At 40.9% G+C, this 22,133-nt stretch overlaps 1 protein-coding gene across 2 annotated transcripts in view; it reads right to left on the reverse strand.

Annotated features, from left to right (window-relative positions):
• BNC2 (basonuclin zinc finger protein 2) overlaps window positions 1-22,133 on the reverse strand; it is a 413,431-nt gene that overhangs the window by 106,858 nt on the left and 284,440 nt on the right. For both annotated transcript variants that reach the window (XM_061199080.1, XM_061199078.1), the window contains one exon: window positions 14,738-14,973. In XM_061199080.1, coding sequence (XP_061055063.1) covers window positions 14,738-14,973 — 236 coding nt within the window. The remainder of the gene's footprint in view (window positions 1-14,737; window positions 14,974-22,133) is intronic.

Genomic DNA, 22,133 nt, shown 5'->3' on the forward strand with positions numbered 1-22,133 from the left:
TGCTGCTCACAAACACTAACTACAAAGCGAAAATTATATGGCATCTTGCAGAGCTCATTCTAAGCAGAAAAGTACTCCTGAAACATGTTTAGAGGTTCTAGACTTAACATAATTACTTAGGTTTTTCAACTACATACTCCAGATAAGGGAAGATGTATATACCATTCACACATTTGTTCTGTAGGAAAATATGCTTTAATTCTGTGAATGCTATTTCCAAAAGAATACATAGGCAATGACTAAAAGGACTATCTTTTCAATATATTCTATGAAAGTCTGATGTTATTCAACGCGTAAGTACATTCGGTCTCCTTCCATCCCACTCAGAACACTGTAGAAGTATTATTTGCAAAACTTTAGAAAGTGTTCTTATATTTAACATCTGCATAGTACTCTTTCACAAGTACTGCTGTAAATAAGTGAGTAACAACAAAAGAACCATGATCTTCCAAGCCCTCCTCAGCATTCAGATAATATTTCCTAAGTGAAACTGATTAAAAGATCTATATCTCAAAAAAATGAAACAAAGAACACCATAGAAAAATAACACCTTCCTGTGTCACCACATAACACTGGCATTTAAATTCTACCATCTTGACTTTCTGTTAATATAAAATAACACGTGACAGAGAAGGTAAACATCTTTTACGAAGAAACCCAATCCAACGTTTTTAACAAAAGCCAAACCTTGACTAAAATAAATGGCAACCAGACTCTTAGCAAGACATATCTGACCTGTGGCATAGCATAGGCAAATCTAAAAAGTTTGTGAAATCTAACTTTTCAGACACTTCTCAGGTCTGGGAAAGCACAACTTATACCCAGGATGCTGTTTGGACCTTCAAAGCAATCTGCTCAAGTGAATAAATCATACATGAAAACCCTATACACCATAGCATTCTTTATAAAGTTCCTTTTTAAGAAGTATTCCCATTCCAAGGGTGTGCCCCTTTCAGGTCCCAGATACTTTTCCATATGGGAAATATAACACAGTAAAGCTTCCTTCCATTTGGTGCCTTCAAAAACATTTATGAAGACGTTTCACTGAACATCTTTGATAATCTTGATACTCCAGACATCTCTTTGTCAAAGTTACCCTAAAATGTGAACCATGGAAATCATGATTTACAGTAATAGCCTGAATCTAGGTGTAAGGTGGAAAAGAGAGAAGAGAGAGGACAAAGCAGATGGTGTGGTCAGACGGACCCTCTTATTGGGCTTCCAAATCTGAGACTACTTTCCACAAGAAGAATCTACTGACACCAGACTACCACCCTCTTAATTTTATATATATATATATATATAAAACTTCTCAGTCAAATAAGCAATCAGGTGAACTAAAATTCTATGTACTATGTGAAGAAATCTAACTAACAAAGGGAATATAGACTAATTCCAAATTTGATGTTCTTTATTTTAACAGGCAACATACTTTAATATAAAACATCTACATTTTAATTGGCCCAGTTACTCCCTAAGTGGTGTTGGCAATAGTAATTCCACAAGAGATTTTCTTGTTCTAAGTGAGAGACTTCCTGGGTAGCTTTTGCAAAATGATCCTAACAGGGCTTAAAATGATCATATTTGGATTCTCACGAAAAGGGAATTTTAAAATAAGTTTTTATTAACTTGTCCGAGCATTTGTGTGTTAAGGAATTGGAAGGAAATGTATCTTTGCTGCTTAACTTCTGTGATCTAATAAATAGGTGAGTTTTCCATCATAGAGAGCAAAATTTCATTCATTCAAACTAAACTAAATATTTTTTTTTGTTTGTTTTTTTGTTTTTTTGTTTTTTTTAAATATATAGATTTATTGAGACATGCAACATTAGTGAATGTTAATTGGTTATAAGCTCTTAGTAATCTTTTTTTTTTTTTTTTTTTATTTATTTATGGCTGTGCTGGGTCTTCGTTTCTGTGCGAGGGCCTTCTCTAGTTGTGGCAAGCGGGGGCACTCTTCATCGCGGTGCGCGGGCCTCTCACTATCGCGGCCTCTCTTGTTGCGGAGCACAGGCTCCAGACGCGCAGGCTCAGTAGTTGTGGCTCACGGGCCCAGTTACTCCGCGGCATGTGGGATCTTCCCAGACCAGGGCTCGAACCCGCGTCCCCTGCATTGGCAGGCAGACTCTCAACCACTGCGCCACCAGGGAAGCCCTAAATGTTTTTAATTCAAAAAATATGGGCCGAATTGAAAATTAATTTGGTTTAGCCAGTCATTTAATTGCAGTTTGAATTAACAGTACAAGCAAGATAGCTAGGGAATGTTTAAAATCCTTTAAAGCATTAACTTTTCAGGCAAGTTGGAAATATGTCCAAAGAGTCTATTTACATATAACTCATTATTGCACTGTTTACTGATCGTGCTTATATATTCGTTAGAAAATGTACACGAATGGCCTCTGCTTTCCTTTAGCTTAACTTGAGCCCCAATCTCCACTAAACTGAGAGCTGTAACAGAGGGTCACGGTGCCTTTTTACCACTTGAATACTGAAGCCACTCAAGTAAATGTTTGTTGAATGAATACATTTTCCTGAACCCTCAAAATAGAAAAACAGAACAAAATACACACAACATAGAGGAAACTTATCACCTAATGTAATGTTAAAAAAGGGATGATGAATCAAATCTGAAACAAAGACTGTATCCTAAGTAAATAGAACACATTAAATTATACATCTTAAGTTAGTAATAGTAAGTACTATTTAATTAATTTCCATTCTCCACCTCTAACTTGCATATAAGTTTCTGCATTTACTTCCCCAAAGTTTTAGCCAGATGTCTCAATTCATTTTTCTTTATTAAAAATTAGTAGGCATAGTGAAGGAGATAATTTTACCTCTGTATCTGACCCTCCTACCATACAACTATTCAATATGTGTTTCTTTTGTAACTCAAAGACGCAATCCAGAGTAACAAAAAATTAATCTGAAATTCTCAAACTAGCAGAAGAGGTTTACAGAAGCAAACTTTGCTTATAAAAATTTTGGTTCAGGAAAATACTAGAATTTTACATAAGGCGAATTCATGGCTGGAGAAAGATTTCTGTATAAGTACTGAAAAAAATAAAATCATTATTTGAACACTATACACTTCAGACTTTTTATTAAACCAGCTGACCTACTCATTAAGTCGAAATGCTAACTCTTCTCACACCACATATGAAAACATGCATATTATGATAAGGTATAATGCATGAGTATACGGGTCTCCATAAAATTAAAACAGAGAGAAGCATCTACTCCCGACAAACACCAAGAATTACCTAAAACTCTGATTTAAAGTAAATCAAGTATTTCTCAAATTTTTAAAATAATTTTGGTAGGCGGATTTTCGAAAGACTTATTGGAGAGCGTCTGTCTGTATCAGACACAAGTGTAATTGACTACAAAAATCCATAAGCAAAGAAAGCTTAATGACCTTGCTTAATTAAAATGTGAAACTTCAGCCTCTTAAATTCCATGTATATTATTTTACAGGAGGCTTCAGTAAGTCACTCTCTTGACAAGAGCATTCAGATTGCAGAGAAGGCTGCAAAGGTGTTAATGACATTTACCCGCCTAATAAGAACTGTTCACACTTCATGGTTTTTCCTTGTTATTGCTCAGGACAGACACTAGCACCTCATTCAAAGATCAGTGCTGCAACGGAAAAAAGTCCCCTGGAGACACCTCAGACTTGAGGAAAAGCACTAAATCAGGTGATGCTACACAGATGACATGCTTGATTCTCAGGGGTTCTTACTCACCCTATGACCATGGATTTGAGGCAGTTAACACACAGCCAATCAAAACCCTCCCCCACTCCCAGAAGACAGGGCCATCCTCCACTGCAGCAGGCAGAGTGAAGGGTAGGGAGAAAAAGAAACTTCTTTCAGGTGCCCTAGATCTAACAGGATCCAAATGTCTTGTACTGCTCTCAGTTAATCTCCATCAATGTGCGGCTGAATGAATAAAACACTGACCTTTTCACCTAAGAAACCACAATTTGAATCCAATGTAAAGACACTGGAGGATCAATGGACAGAGGCACTCATATTTTAAAGCAATAAAGCACTGCAAAAAGGGAAAGGGGAAAAAAAGAGTTTTTTGCCGTGGATTTGGCCACAGATTCAACCCGGTTTCCCTGGCTCAGCTATTATGAATTGGATCTCTGATTCAGAATTGAAAAGCTCCCAGCACTGCCCCTATGGATCTCAAAATCTGGCACGAGCCCATGGCTACTGCAAGCAGACATTCCCTCACATGTCAATATGTGGAAAAGTGATTCCTGCCGGTGATGGAATGATGGCTGACTCAATGGAATATACTCAGCATGAACTCTCAATTCTGGCAGAGATGACAGGACACAGAGACAAAGAGCTCTTAATTACTCTTTCAAGGGGAATTTAAGTGTGTTTTGTTGTTAATTTAAAATTTCTAAACCTGTGTGCTGTACTTTTAAAAGAAGCAGATGAATGAACCAATTTAAGGTGCATCCCCAGCTACCTAATTCTGTGTCTTATCAACACACCGTAAAATAAACAGGCTTAATATTGACGGATACTCTAGAGGCAAAAACCTATGGTATAGATACTCTATGGTTTAAATGTCAATTTCTCTGAAGCATGGCCTAACCTGGCCTGACCATAAGCCAATATTTTCAGTAGTCTGTGTTCCAAACATTCTCCTATTTATTCCACTAAGGAATCTGGGGGAAAAAAATGCCCGTTGTAGACAAGTATTCCTTCAGAATCGCATCCCAGAGAGGATGCAGTGTGCACCAGAGTCTTCGAATTACCACATTTACTCAACTGCTATTTTTAAAACCAAAAAGAAAAAAAAATCCACAGCAGGAAAAACATATTAAAATAAAAATAGAAAATACAGTAACCACATTACTCATACTTAACTAGAAAGCTGCCTCTGACACTATTATTATGGCTTTGCTAAGGAGAGAAAATTACATGAGAACAAGGAAACCTCTCCTTACAGACAGGACCTTCAGTTCTCAAAGTCTCTAAAAAATGCTTTCCTGGGGGCTAGAGGTGAGAAATACACAGTAAACTGCAGCTGAGCTCTGGAGAGTAAATGCGTATCAACCAATATCTCCTTCTCTTAATTTGGGGTCTGATGTACTATGGTCTGTTGTGACCATGCGAGGCGTTGCACTGTTAACGCAAAACTACACTGTCCAGGCTACCCTCCAAGTCTCTCGTCCCAAGTTTACCTTGACTGAGAGAGAGAGAGAGAAAGAAAGAAAGAGAGGGGATACAGAGGTCACTCAGTTGCCACCAACAAATGAAAATACTTCCTCGATAGCAACAGGACCTCAATGGTGAACTTCTAAAAATAACTGGTTATGAAGTTACTAGCCAGTAATCCACCTTTTTAAGTTTAAGTTGTTCAGCAGCAAATGTCAGGTCTGCGAACCAACAGAATCACTAGTCCCTCCCCTTAGAAACGGATGGTGACGTAAACATCATGTGAATGAAGAACAGCTTCTGATCAACAGGCCCAGACTGGCCTAACCACACTCACCAACACCTCAGCTCAGAGCTGCTCACCCAACCGAAATGCAACACTCGCCCTTAAACTTGTTCACAACTCTCCCCAACGTTAGCACTCTTCCTAAACGGAAAAAGGTTTGTTCCATCCCTTCTACTAAGTAACAGTATCTCTCTTCTTCCTGAAGAATCTCCTCTTTCAACAGGTCTTCCTAGAGTAATTCAATTTGGCAGTGGTCACTTTAATTCTACTAGCAAATGTATTGGCCCGCGTTCTATTTTCCAGTTGCTGCTGGCATTACTTCCATAGCTGTCATGCATGAATCAAAAAAGTGTATCTTTATTTATGTTTGTCCCATCTGCACAGATTTAGCAAAAGCTTCTAGAAACCTGCACAGATCCTCATCTCACTTTCTGCTTTTCACAGCCCTTCGTGATTTCACGTATGAGTATTTGAAATGTAGGTCACTCCAAAGAAACAGATGGTAGGCTAGGGTTGGGTCTTGAGAGCCTTCCCATGATTTTTGCTATAGTCATGATAGAGCTCATTCCCTGAGCAAGCCCCTCTCATTCTCCACTTGCCCCTTCTGTCAAATTGGGGGAAACATTATAAAAGGACACAGTAGCTCAAATAAAATATATGGACACGTAGAAGAATCACAAAGCTTTGTTGCTTTAGGAACTTAAGGGTTTTGGTGAGTGGGGAACTGGGAAATCGCTCAGCTTAAGGAATTAACATTTACTGAGCAATACTATGAATTTAACAAATTACTTCTCTTTATCCTCAAAACCCTATTGTGTAGGTATCATCAGGAAAATGAGGCTCATAGAAATTATTTACTTTTTGCAAGGCTAGAGAGCTAACCGGTGGTAGAATTGCGGTCTAGACCCAAAGCTCAGGAACTTTCGACTTTAGATTCAACAAGGAGCATAAAAGAGTGTTGCTCTGGAGATCATATGGTTTAATCAATGCCATCACAGAGAACATCCATTTCAAATAAATCTGAACTGGTTCTTACCAATGGCAAATGGCCAGTGAGCTCTGGGCTCATTTCTACTCCTTGTGGGCAATACAAAAACCCTCCCTCCATCTCCCACAGACATAAATCCTATTCCAGTAGTCACTGAATTCCATGCTAGAATTTGGTGAGCTATGTATTTCTACTTTGCAAGGGTAAAAGGAGGAATATTTTAATTTTAGCTCTGAGCACAAAACATCAAGCTATGTCCTTGGATATAAGGTGTTTATTTTCATTGCTGTTCAAATAGTTAGAGCTTTGGCAAGGGATTCAAAAATTCCTGTATTCCATTTCCAGCTCTGACCCTGCCTGAGGCCTTCAGCTACGATAACTTTAAAACCAGGGATAATAGTCTCTGAAACTCTCTCTCTAATAGGCAGGTTAGGAGGATTGCTGGGATACCATCTATACAATAGTCCAAGCGGTTGGGAAAACTGACACTGTAAATGCAGTACACTGTCCTGAACCATCTGCTTTTGTATATCCCTGCCAAAGACAGGGGGATCTTGACCATTCACACCTGTGATCCTTCTTGCCTGCAAGATTCACATATTGTTGAAATGATACAAAGACCCCTTATACCATGGTGGTGATAATCCGATCTTTAGTTGGAGTCAAATAATCCCACTCTATGCCAATGCTATGGGTCATCTGTACGTTCTTATAGTTTTGAGCTTAATTCCCATGATTTGTTAACAGATGCTTCTTCCTTGTGAGTGAAGGCTTCCTGAGAGATCTTCTCTTGTGTACTCAGTACATAGTAATTAATCAACAAAATTGGTTATTTGGAGGACTACCTAAATGAATTTATACCTAGATCCATTTTTCTTTCTGCTCCAGAAATTTCCTTAAAATCTGTGAGGTCAGATAATAGCCATAAAAAAAGGGTGCCTATTTTAAATAAGTTTTACTTTATGCAATGGGGTGAAAGCCCAGATACTCTAATCATTTAAATAAATTCATCAAGTACTCATTCATTCTGTGCCAGGTGCTTGGAAGGGTACTGAAAGAGTTGATGAAACAGAGAAATGCAATGGTAATAAAATGATAGTCATATATGGAGTAAGTCATTACTCAAAAAAAAGCACACATGCATACTCACTCACATACCATGTAGTAATGGTTAATTTCAAGAAGAGTGCTGTGGGCTACTTACTGCACTAAGGACTTTATACATATCATTTGAATAGCCTTTATGATGAAGACACTTAGGTTCAAATACGTTAAATGACCTATCTTAGGTGATAGAGCTATCAAAAGGTAAAACCAAGATTTATACCCACGTCTGTTCCACTCCAAAATCCAAAATCTTTGTCATGATACTCTCCCGTCTCTTATTTGTAAAATCAAGCATGTACTATGTACATATGCACATGCAAGTTTGTGTATATGTATGGATATGCATAGGTATGTATGTATTATTTATTTACAATTGAATAGTAGCTACCTTTTTACCAGACTGGCTGGTAAGACACTCTGTTCTAAGAGGCATGGTGAAATATAAAATATCCAGGATTTAAGGCTGCTTTATGCACACAGTTCTAAAATGACCAGGTTGGCAACAGTCTCGAGCAGCCTATATCATTATCATGTTAATAGCTAACATTTACTGGATACTTAGCAAGCGGCACGACTAAATGCTTTATGTGCATCATCTTATTTTATCTTCACAATAAACCCATGAGGTAGTTAATATCCCTGCTTTACAGGTGAGGGAGCCTAGCCTGAGGTGGATAAAGACATGAGTCTATTTCACACACTTAGTAAGAACTGCAGCCAGAACTTAGTAAGAACTTGCCTTAACTACACTAATATTCTGCCCTAAGCTTTCCTGGTCTGTTTAAAAAGAAGGCAGAATGCTGGCTATTCTACCACACATGAGAGGGGCACTGACCTGCGGGCATCCTGCAGGGGCAGAGGCACAGCTGGGAGGGACTGTTAGTGGGACTAGTGTCCTAGCTCCCTTCAATCACACGGCCCTAATCAGACGTAAGCTCTCATTAGCGACACGTGGAAAAGTGACCCACTCTACTTTCAGGCCTGGTCCATGAAAACCTCCCACACCACCCCTCCACCCACCTTCTCTTGGGACTGCCACCGGGATGAGGAAGCTGAGGGCCCAGAGAAGGGCAGAGCCATAAAACGGCAGAGGCTCTAAACTACTACTCCTCAAATCCCCTCTGGGAGGAAAGTGTTCACCACCCAGGAACGTCGGCTGGTCTCGCTGAGAAGGAGAAAGAAATTCCTATTGTGCTAGGCCACTAGTATTTCAGGGTTTACTTACTAAAACGACTAACATTTATCCCATTAACTAATCGCTAAAACGTGCTTCCTATCTTTTCCTAAGCATCGGACATCTGCAGAGAAACATGTTTGGCCCCTGATACTGCCCTGCTGTTAACTGGTCGGACCTAGCTCTATGCACAGATGTAAGTGAAAAGTACCAACTTGAGTTGGAGTTTACAACTTCATGACTTCATCCACGTTATTTCATCTTTTTGCCATTCAAAAGCAAGGAGATATAAAGGATTATCTCAACTTTAGAGATGAAGAAACCATGGGTAAGAATGGCACATTTTTCCATATTCACATAAATAATCAGTGGCAGTACTGAGACTTTAGCCCGATCTTCTTACTCAACAGCCCTTTACTATCCAACTTGATATCCTTTTATGGACCCAGAAAAGAGCTACTTCATCTCTGCTCCACTCCCTGCACATGATACAGTTCATCTTATTAATTAGGTATAAAACCTTTGCTTTTTTACACTCAATTACAAAAGGCATGTATCCCTGAAAAGGTAAGTCAAAGATGAGCATTTATAATGAAGCATAATTAAGTATTAGATCTAGAGGAAAAGTCTGCGTCGTGGAAATCAGAGAACAAAGGGAACCTGAAACAAGGTGGAGTATCAGGAAATAGGCAAGAAAAGGAACGCAAAAGAGGAACCAATTTCACCTAATTTTGCCACTAAGCACTTCTCAGGTCTTCTCTGTTCCCCAAACCACACCACTTTGAGGCCACAAGACTCTCACATATCACATTCTGGAAATACAGCTTGGCAGTCTTAAAAAAACAAAGCCAGAAACCACCCAAACACTGCCCATTGAGTCAGAGACCCACGCTGGAATCAGATTTCAAAATGTCCTCCCTCCAATATTCAGTAAGCACTATTACATGCCAGGCTGGGTGCTGGGAGGTGGGTTACAGTGACAAACAAGAGGTAAGTGGTTCTTACCCTCAGGAAGCTTATAGTGCACCCACTGTGCCAATTTGCAGCCTCTGTGATCATGGAAAAGTCACTTGACCTCTCTGAGCTTCAACAACTACAAATGTTAATTCACTGGCAATCTCTACAAGAGGGTGGTATAAGAAAGAGGATTCAAAGAGCGAAACATATGTGAACTTGTTCCGCAAAGGGCTGTTTAAATCCAAGTGTTTGCTTAATATTGATGTTTCCTACCACATGGATACCACAAAACACTTATTCTACACAGACCACTAGCTAGGGGGTGTGTGTGGGAGCTTCTGCTTCTCTTTTTACTGCCCTCAATGGCCCAGCTGCTATTACAGCCTTTGGTCCCCAGGACACCTGAAGAAAGACTAAGGGCCCTTGGACCAACTGAAGTCATTAGATCTTCCATGGGTTCCACGGTGAAATGTCAGGCTACATCAAGTGAAGCAGGTTTCTTTACCCATTCATTTAACAAGTACTTATTGAGTACCCTGCCTCTGTGGCATTCCCGAGTGAGGAAGCCAGGAAAAAAACATTTTAACAGTTGACTTGATTGATTTTAAATTGTATTGGAGCTTGAGGGATACAGTATCCTGAGATAGAGCCACATGAGAAAAGACCTACATGGGTTAAGCTGGACTGAAAAGGTCTCTGTGAAAAAGTGGGTGGACACCTAAAGGACAAGGCATTGCCCAGGCAGAGAGACGAGTAGGGGAGTCCAGATAGAAGAATCCACACATGCAAGCACCCTAAGTTGAAGAAGAGTTGAGTGTGTTCAGGAATGGAAGACTTCTGATGAGCTTCACAGGAAGAGGCTATAAAGCAGGCAAGGTTGGTGGAAGATACTTATCTATTCTCAGAAACCAACTTCTCAGAGTCTTTATTATGCTAATGTTATCACTAGGCTCTAAGGAAAGGATCCAGAGTGTAGGTCCTCCTAATGCTCAGGTCGGATCTCCGGAAGACAAATGCACCCAGGATACTCTGGGAAATGTTCTTCTAGCGTGTTGATTGTTCTATTAGTTCTGATTGTTTCAAGACACAGGTGACTTGAAATGTGCATCACTGCTCGTCCTCTCACCAGGCTGCTGACACCTCAGCTAATTATTCAGAGTGTCTGATACGGTTCCCTGAATTCTGGCAGGACTCATTTGCAAAGGAGGAGATTTCCACAGATGGACTGGCGTATGAACCCAGGCAAGTCAGTTACACGTTCAAACTGCAAAGAGACTGTGTGAACGCTTGATTTTTAAATGATTAAATTCAACAATGATAATCACCCATATTCCTATATCCTAGGCCAAAGACAAGGAAAATGGGGAAAGAACAGGACACTGCTTTTATTCACTGTCAACAAACGTACTGTGAGATGTAGACTTGAAATACGAACAACTCTTCAGCAGCAGAAAAAAATATCTCATGTTCCGTTACAGTTTGCTTTTTAGGATCAAATTGCCTATTTCCTCCTTTTTTCTGTTTTGTGAGAAAATGCCTAAAATTTACTTCACTTTTCTGGTACTTTCTGAATGAACACTTTAATTGGTACACAGGAGAATACTGGGTTCTTCACCTTTAAGATACTACCTGGATTCTTAAGTCACTGTAGCCCAAGTCTTGCTCTGCATTTTACAGCCAGTTGGTTAGCTTATGAATCACACAGATAATCATATAAGTGAAAAGCAATTTTTATAGAAACAGTACAGGACCCTTGGAAAATATTGCTAGCCTCAAATAAATCTGTGCCACCACAATCATCTCCCTTTCTCTTTTAATAACCTCTTCAAACATGCCTGCAAAGGATAGGTTTGAACGGCCAGCTCTTCTTTCCCCCCTAATCCAAAAATTCAAAATCAGATCAGACACTGCTATTCTTCCACATTCAAAACTATTTCTGAAACCAGAAGTGGCTGTGTTTATACATCAGGGATGTAGGTTTGGGCCCAGAGAGAGTTAAATTAATATCCTGGCTTCACCAGTTCAACTTACCGTACATCTTCATTTGCCCAGTAACACAATCTATAACCAACTGCTAACCAAGTCAATATGTGGTAAGACTAACAGCCACCCTAACTTGCCTTGATAATTATTCTCTTCTAACTGACATAATATTCAATATACTGTTGTTGAGAGCAATAATGCTAAAATTGATGCCTTGAGGGCTACAAGACAATTGAGTTTTAGCCAGATAAAATAACTTGTACACTAATCGTGCATTATAGGGTTCCACAACCTTTGGACGCACATTTTATAGTCTACCTGCTCAAAAATGTTACATATAATTATATTCAAAGTCATCTGAGTATACCTTACCATTAGCATATATAATTTTAAAAGTACTGGCCAATAATCAAATAACACTGCTTTAGAGGAAAAAAAGGTTTATTTCTATAGTCTAGCTCTTGCTTATTTTTTTTTAATGAAATGACCATTTTCTCACTACATAAATAACAGTATTTTGTCCTTCAACCTCTTGCTTTTTTCCTAAACCAAGAATTGTTTTCACAAGAAACAAGTAGATGATAAATGCTGAATGACAAAAAGCATCATTTAAATAAAATCCATATGACATCAGTACTACCAATAAAACAAGACAGAAACGAAGCCTAGTGTTCCTCGAATACAAAAATCATCTATGATTTTCTCAAAATGTCAATTTCAGACCCTGAGTGGAGAAAACAGATTATATTAAATTTGAGACTTTCTCAAAATCTCTATGACATTAATGAAAATTAATTATAATTTTCACAATTAAGTAATTAAGTATCATAAATAAATAACAGTGTTCTTTATTAGGCAGTATTTCACCCCAAAATAAGAGACTATAAATATTAGTTTGTGGTTTTGTTGAATTTTCCTCTGAAATTTAATGTCTCTTGTAATTTTGTATCTTTAAATCCTAGGTCCTCATACAAAACTAAATATGGAATACATTTTCTATTCCTGTCTTACAGTTATGTGGAAATGCTGAGAAAAAATTAACACCTAAGTAATAATTTCAAGTAAAACAAAGAACAGGCACCGTTCAAGGCAGAACATTAGGACTACAGCACAGAACAAAGAGCAGGTTCTGTATTTACTGCCGTCAAAATGCTACGGGACACTGGGTTGTTACGATGGCAATTAATCACAGTCATGCTCGTATCTCTGTGTTTCAACAGTAAGAGACCATGTGTATGGTCCAGCTATCTCAGGCAAAAATAGACACATGGAACTGAAATACAGCATTGGTGACAGAACGAAGCATCACATTGGAGGCAGTAAAGATGTGACGAGGTCGGGGCATATACTACCCTACACTTTATAAAGGAAGGAGTGCTTAGCCAAGCTGACAGTGCCATTCAGAAATCTGCAGGAGGTTTGCTCCTTCCTGCAGGGTAGAACCCATCCCAAATGCACATTAATAATCATGTGTGGAAACAACTGTAGAAAGACGTGGCACTGTGTGTGTCTCCGGATTGGCCTAAGCGGGGATTGTGGAACTGGTTCCATACTTTGTTCTTCCTGGCCCCTTCCTCCTGGACCCTGCACCGCCTCAGGACCCCTTGACCACCCAGGACTTAACTTTCCACTCACCCCACTGAAATGTCCCCAACCTGAGGCAAATGAGAGAATGCTTGTGAAAGTCTTATATAAACTGAAAACGTAATATATAATTATTCCTATTATCAGCACCATCTCATCTTCTGAGGGCCAAATGCCCTGTGCCTTCCAAGTTGACGTCTCACTACGAAATGATTCTACGCTAACTAAAGCAGTCACGCGAGCAGGCGGGTGATCCTACCTTCCCTCTTTCTCTACTTCCACTCAGCATCCCTCGTCCGCTCGCCCTGGCTTAACACCTGGTGGTACCACACAGGAGAATGACAGGAGCGTGTGTGTTCACGCCAGGTTAAAGCCAGGGCGAGACTCGAGGCCCCCTCCCCCACTCATCACATACCAAGCTGGCAGCCTCACACACAACACAGGGTGGTCCGGGGAATCAACAAGGCTGGCAGAGCCAAAACCAATTTTTTTTTTTTGAATGGGTCAATTCTCCTGGTATTATCCCCCATAAGAAATTTCAAAAACATCACTTCATATTCTACCTTCGCCAACTGTGATCTCCTTTGGCAGGAGGGAGTATTTCTTCATCGTCCAGTGTAGTCTTTTTGGATCCTGGGGTCTCCCAACATGCTGCTTTCAACATTTACCCTTCAAGGGTCGTGGGAAGACAGATGGCCATAAAAACATTTCAGAGGCAAAGTACACAATGCAAAACGACTCATGACACAACGGCAAAAAATGATGGAAAAGGCGAGGAGGCTGGGGGCATGGGGAGTGGAGGCTGCAGGCCCTTCGGAAAAGTCTCAAGACTCTTACCAGACCGGAAGTGCCCCTGACACACAGAAGGGGCTCAAGCTGGAGGAACAGGTGCTGTGAAGGCCAAATCTACAACCACGTTTGCATGTTTTGGAATGTGAGGGTTTACTGATTACAAAAGCAGGGAGTTTACAGAGTTGTTCCTTTGACTTGGATGAAGAAGCAATAAATGGTTAGGGTACAGAGAAGAGACAACCAAGAAAATACCAAACCTACCAAGTAAGCGTGAGAACGAGCCCTAGGAAACCCAGATGAAGTGCAATTTCAGATTTTCGCACACCCATCACCCACCTCCGCCCCCTCCCTTTTAGTAGGGCTTCGAGAAGGCCTGTTGGGGAAGCCAGGAGGCCCGCGTTGTAGGAGAGGGAGCTGAATTCAAAAGAATGCAAACAGAGCAACCCTAGGCAACAGGCCACTACTTCCTTTCTAACATTCACCACTGAGGCCGGATGCCGGCCCGCTGGCACACAGCTCCTTTCTTCCAATTCCCTGAGCAGCCCGCCAAAAGGACCACGTTAACCAGAATGGGGCGTGCAGGCCTGGGCCTGTGAGGGGCAGGAAGGAGGGCAGGTTTGCCGAGGGCTCCTACCCCAGCCCTTCTCCAGCTGGCCCCCGACACCGGCTTGACGTCCTCCCCCTACCTGCAGGATGTACCCCCGGACGTAGTCACGCAGGGTCCAGCCCAGGCCGTGCAGGATGTGCAGCACCTCCTCCTGCTTCAGGACGCTGAAGAGACGGTCCAGCAGGATCTTGAGCCGCACAGGCACCGCCTGCGTCCCGTAGAGCATCAGACTGCTGATGTCAAACACCACGTTGGACTGCACGATCTCCACTTGGGTGGGGTGGTAGAGGTGCTGCGTGCTGAGCTTATCCAAGGCTGCGGTGGTCCCGCCAGAGGTCCAGGGGCAGGTGGGAATAAAGAGATAAGAAGGAGAGGGCAGAGACAAAGAAAGGAGAAACGAGTTACTGGAAGTTACAGGGGGCTCCATGTCTATAGCTGGATCATAATCACAGATGTCTAAGCGGGACTGTGCAATGTAAATAGTGCTCTTCCCACCTCCTCCCGGTTTTGTTTGTTTGTTTTTTGGATTCCGTGTGTTTATAAATTGCAGACGACAGCAAATACAAAATACATTTGGCTTTCAGGAAGAGAGCCACTGAGGAGGTTTTCTAAATGACTGTGGCTGGCGCTAAAAACCTGACTAATTAATTTGCTAATTGAACTATGGCTCAACCCAAGTTACCACGGTATTCCCCTCCCCGCACCAAAAGAAGGAACACGCACACAACTGCCAACTCGGCCACAAGAGCGGGCTCAACCAACATCGTTTTTCTGAATAAGATTCACCCCTTATGATACCTGGATGGTTTGAAGAGGAAAAGAAAGGTGTTCTTTAGACTTACAGGGGAAAAAGGACTAACTCAGAGGGAATAAGGAAAGCTGACCTCTGGGTGGGGGGACTAGTCATTCACCTCAAAGCTGAATTAGCTAAGGGGAATTATCCCAAGACTTAATTCTCCAAAATTCCCTTCTTGCTGTTTACCTGTTAGTTCAGTGTTCTCTAAAAGTTATTCAGGAGAAACAAACAAGAAAAGGAATTCAAGTCATAATTAGGTATTTTATTAACAGCTCTGACAAGGGCTCAGTATGAGATGAAACTGAAAAAAAAAAATGACTACAATCAAAGTACGAGAATTTCTGTGTATTTCAGCTGCGTCATTTCAGCGCAGAAAACTGAGGATGACCGTTCTCAGAGTAAATATTTTTAGTGGAACTAATATTTCAACAATTAGGCTTTTTTCTCCTCAAATCTAAGAAATCACATCTCTTCTCCCTCGCTCTGAAAGCCAAGATAAGGCCATACATTCTCATCCCCATCCTGATCTGAGTTACCGGGAACCCTAGTGCAGATAATGTAACGACATTTATCCTCAGTTTCTCTAAAGTGACCCATTAAGATAGCGCTGTCTCACCTACAGGGCTCAAAGAGATGCTGAAAAGATGAATGAGATAACGAATGAGAGGTGCTTTGAACTCCCGAAGAGAACACAAAAGCATTAGATCAACTATCAGAATTATACACATGACCTTCTGAAGATTAAAAGAGATAAACACGTGAGCCTGAAAGATGGTCATCTCATGAGTCAGGCAAATGGGTATCAGACAACAACCGCCAGGCTCAAATCCTAACTCTACCTGCGAGCACCCAAGGTTTCTGCAAGCTCGAAACCATTCTTAATACCTTCTCCCCCAACGGCACAGGCTACCGTTCGTGTACACTCTGAGCAGTTCCTCTTTTAATGTACCGGTATTTCTGCATATTAATGTGGGTATTTAAAAGTGCGCACGCGCACACACTCACTTTTTAGTATTTCAAGTGTATTTTTTTAGGGCTCCTCCTCCACTCTCGTTTCCTCCTGACTTGTGGTCACTGGAGAGTTCATGTACTCTTGATAAATTGCCTTCTTACATCCACAGTGTAAAGGCCCTTATCATTTACCCGCTGGCTTCATTCAACACATTTACTCCCAGGAATACTTTGTCAAAGATTTCGGGTTTCCTCATACTTCATTTCTTGCAGCTGATTTGTCTGATCTTTCCTATTCTAGTGGTTAAGTCAACTTTGAATAAATAGCTTTAAAAATTAATTTAACGTTTGGGAAAGATAAGGGATTCACAAGCCCAGGGATTGAAGTCTTCTCTCATTCCACAGGGCATTTAGACAGCAAAAATGCAGGAAAGAGGTATTATTATCCCTGTTTTTCTTCAAGTACAGCTTAACTACTCAGGCTTCTGATGAGTCGCTGCTCTGCTTACAGAAATCCAGCACCCAGGTCGAGGGAAATCTCCTCTTCCGTTTCCCTTTATCAACCTTCCTGGCCCATATCAAGCACTTCTTCACAAAATATACTGCTGCGACCACAACAAATATGAAACTGGGAGGGATGAGTAGAGGGGAAATAAAATGACGCCAAACCTGATTTTTGTCCATGTGTTCGGCACCTTGTATCTATGCATTAAGTATATGCAGGTGTGTGCACCAGTGTGTTCTAGGGCCAGGCGGAAAGCTGACACCCCTCTCCCTCTCACTCCTTAAAAAGGGCTGGAAGTTTTAGAAGATGAAGAGGACTAAACTGTTGAGGGCACAGAAACAAAGAGAAGTTGTTCAGAGAATTGAAAGAGCACAGGTGGAACAGGTAAAAGCAAAAGTATTCCCCTATATATGCTTGTGAGACCGTCAGAGAGTGAGAGTATTAAAAGGACATTACTGATTCTTTAGCATGCCACATGTCAAGAAGTAGGAATACACATAAATAAATAGGCCACATAAATACACAGTGGAGGTCAACAACTTTTTCTGTAAAGGTCCAGACTGTAAATATTTTAGGTTTATGGGCCATGCCCTGTGTTTCACAGCTACTCACCTCTGCTACTATAGAGGGAAACAGAGCAGACTTAAACTGATGGGCATGTCTATGTTCCAATAAAACTTTATTTACACAAATAGGTATCTGGCTACATTTTGGGCTCTGATATGGAACATGAAAGGGCGGACCAAATAGTTAAAGAAAGTCAATAGTTGATAAGGAAAAAGCCCCGCGGGTGTGATTTAAGCAGCAGTTACCTAGGAGATGAGCCATAGAGGAAGTCTTTAAAAATTAAACTGCTCAGCTTGCAGATGTCAACTGCAAATTTCAGCATAAACATATCATCAAAGATTATGCTCGGTCAAATTTCTTGAATGAATCAAAATTTTCTGCTTTATAACTGCTGGATTGTACTGCGTCACCAAGTTGACAACAGCTTTGGGAGGGGATGTCTCCTTGGTCGGCAAAGGGTTAAGTAACAATTTTTAAACTGTCATAATAACAGTAAACTGAGAACTGGACTTCTGCCTAATGTCATGCTCTTCCTATGTCTGACTGTGGGAGATTCAAGTCTGGATCTCAGGCAGGTTAGGAATATGAGTTGGGCCAATGGGAACAAAGGAAATGTAGGGCAAGAACTTGTTCAGCAGGATGGAGTGGGAAAATGATGGTCATCTACCTTTATGAGCTATGGACCTAACCATCTGCTAACATTGTCCTATATCAATGGTATTGCCAAAATTCCATTTTCAAATGAAATCTTAGCCAGAAATTGGGTATAAAAATATATGAAAGTGAAGCTACTCTTAATAAAGCTCGAGTGAGCATGAATTTGACAACTTCCCACCATGCGTTACTCTCTTCTTCCCTTCCTCCTGTTTAAGCATCTCAGTGGGACCCCTAGAGTTCCCAGAAGCACAGTTTGAAAAGCACTTGTCTATACAATAATATGATATCAATTGTTTCACCTGCTGTGCCTCCCCTTCATTCTGGGAACAGAAACTGGATTTCCCTTCAGGGAACCCCTCTTCTCCTACTCAGTACCATTTATTTCATAGAACAGAATATTCCTGAAGCCAGGCCTGGAAAACCAGTACCTCCCAGTTCCTTGGCCAAAACAACCAGTTTAAGAATGGGCAAGTGGGGCTTCCCTGGTGGTGCAGTGGTTAAGAATCCGCCTACCAATGCAGGGGACATGGGTTCGAGCCCTGGTCCGGGAAGATCCCACATGCCACGGAGCAGCTAGGCCCGTGTGCCACAACTACTGAGCCTGCGCTCTAGAGCCCACGAGCCACAACTCCTGAGCCCGAGTGCCACAATTACTGAAGCCCGCGTGCCTAGAGCCTGTGCTCCACAACAGGAGAGGCCATTGCAGTGAGAAGCCCGCGCACCGCAACGAAGAGTAGCCCCTGCTCACCGCAACTGGAGAAAGCCCGCACGCAGCAACGAAGACCCAAGGCAGCCAAAAATAAATAAATAAGTAAATTTATTACGAAAAAAAAAGAATGGGCAAGTGACCTAAGTCTGAAGAGTGATATTGAATCCAGGCTTTCAGTTAGAAATACTAGGGAGTTCTTCCCTCTTCTTGAAATTTGTAGCTGGCAAATATGCTTGGGAATGAGAATCACATGGAGGACAGTTGAGCCACAGGATGGTCTGAGAAAGACTAAGGACTGACAATGTTGTTCGATCCAGAAGATACAGATATGGCAGTGCCTGAGGGTGGGACTCCCCCGGGTGGGACCCTCCCAGAATTTTCAGTTACACGAGCCAACAAAAGCTCTCTCTCCCTTTCTCTCTTTCTATGTCTGCTTGAAGTAGGATTCTGTAATTTGTATCTAAAAGAGCCTTAACTAAGACAACTACCTTTTTGGGGTATCCTTCCAGCTAGATAACATGTATGTCAAAGGAGCTGTCAGTGGTTCAACAACGTATGTTAGTTCCAGGCCAAATGCAATTCACACTTTCTCTAGTGACCGGAATGAGGGTATCCTGAACAATTTCATATCTCATACAAATTTGCAAAGGGTGATGGATGCCATCAACAACATTAATAAATAAAAATAATTGTTGTATGGGGAAGGGGAATAAAGGAAATGACCATTTAAGTACTAACTAAATATTAGGCATCATTCTAAAGGGTTACAATAATCTCGTTTAATCCTTTAAAAAAATTAAAACACAAGGTATTACTATTACTGCCTATTCGGAGATCACAGGTTCCATGAGGGTCAGTAACTGGCCTAAGGTCACTTAGTTATTTCTCCCAAGAAATTCTGTTTCTACCACACGTTCAGATAAACAGTCAATAAACAACTCTGGAAACGTGCAAGTCTTCATCATGTTGGAAGTCTCTAACTCCCAACAATCTGGGCTTCCTGCCCATTACTCTGCTGAAGCAAGCATTTCAAAGGTCACCAACACCTGCCTTACTACAAAATCCAATCGCTTTTCCCTTCATTCTTCTCCATGATCTCGCCATAGCAGCTGACCTTATTGAACACCATTCCTCCTAAAATGCTCTTCTCCTTCATTCATGCATACATGCATTTATTCACTGGCACTTAACAACTTATCACCAAGGCAGGTGCTGCATGCAGATGCAGAAGTCGTCTTTGCTGTAAAAGAGATGTGATAAAGTACTGTAGGACAAAGAAGAGAGGGTCACTCTACCGGGAAGGCATACTCTTGTAAGACATCAGCAAGCGAGAAAGGAGGAGGAGAGTCCAGGTAGACGGAACTAAGGCAGGGGTTCTCAAACATTATGTGTCTCAAAATCAGATGAAGGGCTTGTTAAAACACAGGTCAGATGGCTGGGCCACCTTCCCCTGGAGTTTCTGATTCACTGGGTCAGGGGTGGGGGCCAAGAATTGGCATTTCTAACAAGTCTCCACAAGACACTGATGCTGCTGGCCAGGGACCATACTTTGAGAACCACTGCACTAATGAGGTGTGTGTAAGAGAAATGAATATCCAAAGAATGTGTCAGGCTTGCAGCAAAAGAGTTGACGATAAATACAGAAAAGTCAGATGGGCAGTCTGTAAGAAACCTTAACACTGCAGGCCAAAACCTGTGGAAAGGTTATAATATAATTTTATTTCTGGCTAATAGGATATAGAAAATATTAAACATTTTATAAGGTGAAAATGACTTATAATTTTAGATGTAAAACTATGACGAGAGTCCAGAAGTTTATTTAAAGCAATAGGTGTCAGCTGGGGACACATGGCCACAGAGCCACAACCCCTAAGGAAGAAGGGTCGAGAGGGAGATGGTCATGGTTCGGGTGAAAAATTACCACAGGTGATGCTGACATACACGCCTACAATACATGCCACTGAAAACCACAGAGATGAGTTAGAGGGCAGGATGACTTAGAGTTAAGTGAACAGGGTAGGAAATGTTTGCAATACTCCACTGGGAGACACCCGGACTCAGTGGACTTCAAATGATGATCTGCCTAAACCTGGGGTATGCACCGGCCTTTCAGAGATACGCAGACATGGGGACTCAATTTCCAGATCCTGTAATCCCATATTTACTCTTTCCTAAAACTGATCCCCCTGAGAACAGGCCCGCCTGTTCATGCAGATTATCCATCCCCAATTCTCCTGTGAAAACTATACCCTTCTTTCCTTTACCAAATAAAGGCATACTCTGACTTGACTTATACAGTGCATTGGCCCAGGGTGTAAAGCTCTCCTGGGTGTCAAAATAGTGGCCAGTTTGAATCGCTTTGTGAAACCTTGTTTAAGGATTAATAAAAACACCAAGAACCTGGAAAAGGGCCCTCTTTCCCTGATTATGCATATACGAGTAAAGGGTAGCTAGAACCCGATATTTGGGTCTACGCTGGAGTATTCAGAATTCAGACATTACGTAAAATGGGCAGCAGTCATGCACTCACCTCTTGCATTCCTATTTAATAACGTATCACTTTTTAGGAAGTATCCTGTGAGCGCAAAGCAAAAGTGTCCAATGCTGAAAATGGCTTTTCCCTCCATTCTTTTCAATTATTCCTGATACTCATCCCCAGGAGGTGTCATCACCTGGGGAAAAAAGCTCCCGAGCACATGTGATGCCTACTCTTTTAAATTCAGTTTGAATATTTTCCCAGACCTATGAAATTTGGAAGATGCACTGAATAAAACCTGTGGATAGGAATTTTACAGAAATTCAGAAACGATGTTTATCATTTAATAAGGTAGTTACTACCCATTTAATCAAATACTATCAAAATATTTATTTGTTATGATTAATCATCGTTTTCATCTTATAAAGTTTTGAATATGTCTACACCCTGTTAATAGAAATAAAATTAAATTATGACCTAAATGCCAAAGCACTGAATTTTTAGCAGTATATAACTTCTTTCATTAAACACATTAAAAGTTTGACCATGTTTTTATAAAATATGGCTCTTATCTACTTTGTTCCTGAAGTCCAACACCAGATTGTGATACACACGATCATTATCAAAGTAATACCCTGACTTTTAACATACTCATTTCATAAAAATCTTAAGTTATACATTATAGTGCATCATTACTAATTAAGTAATGAGAAATAGCATTTCTATTGTACACTTAATAGATTAATTTTATTAGCTCCACATTTTATTCTAGACTGTTTTAGCAAACTATCCTATGAATTGCAGTTCATAATTT

The sequence above is a fragment of the Eubalaena glacialis genome, chromosome 9 (assembly GCF_028564815.1).
Source record: "Eubalaena glacialis isolate mEubGla1 chromosome 9, mEubGla1.1.hap2.+ XY, whole genome shotgun sequence".
Lineage (NCBI taxonomy): Eukaryota > Metazoa > Chordata > Mammalia > Artiodactyla > Balaenidae > Eubalaena > Eubalaena glacialis.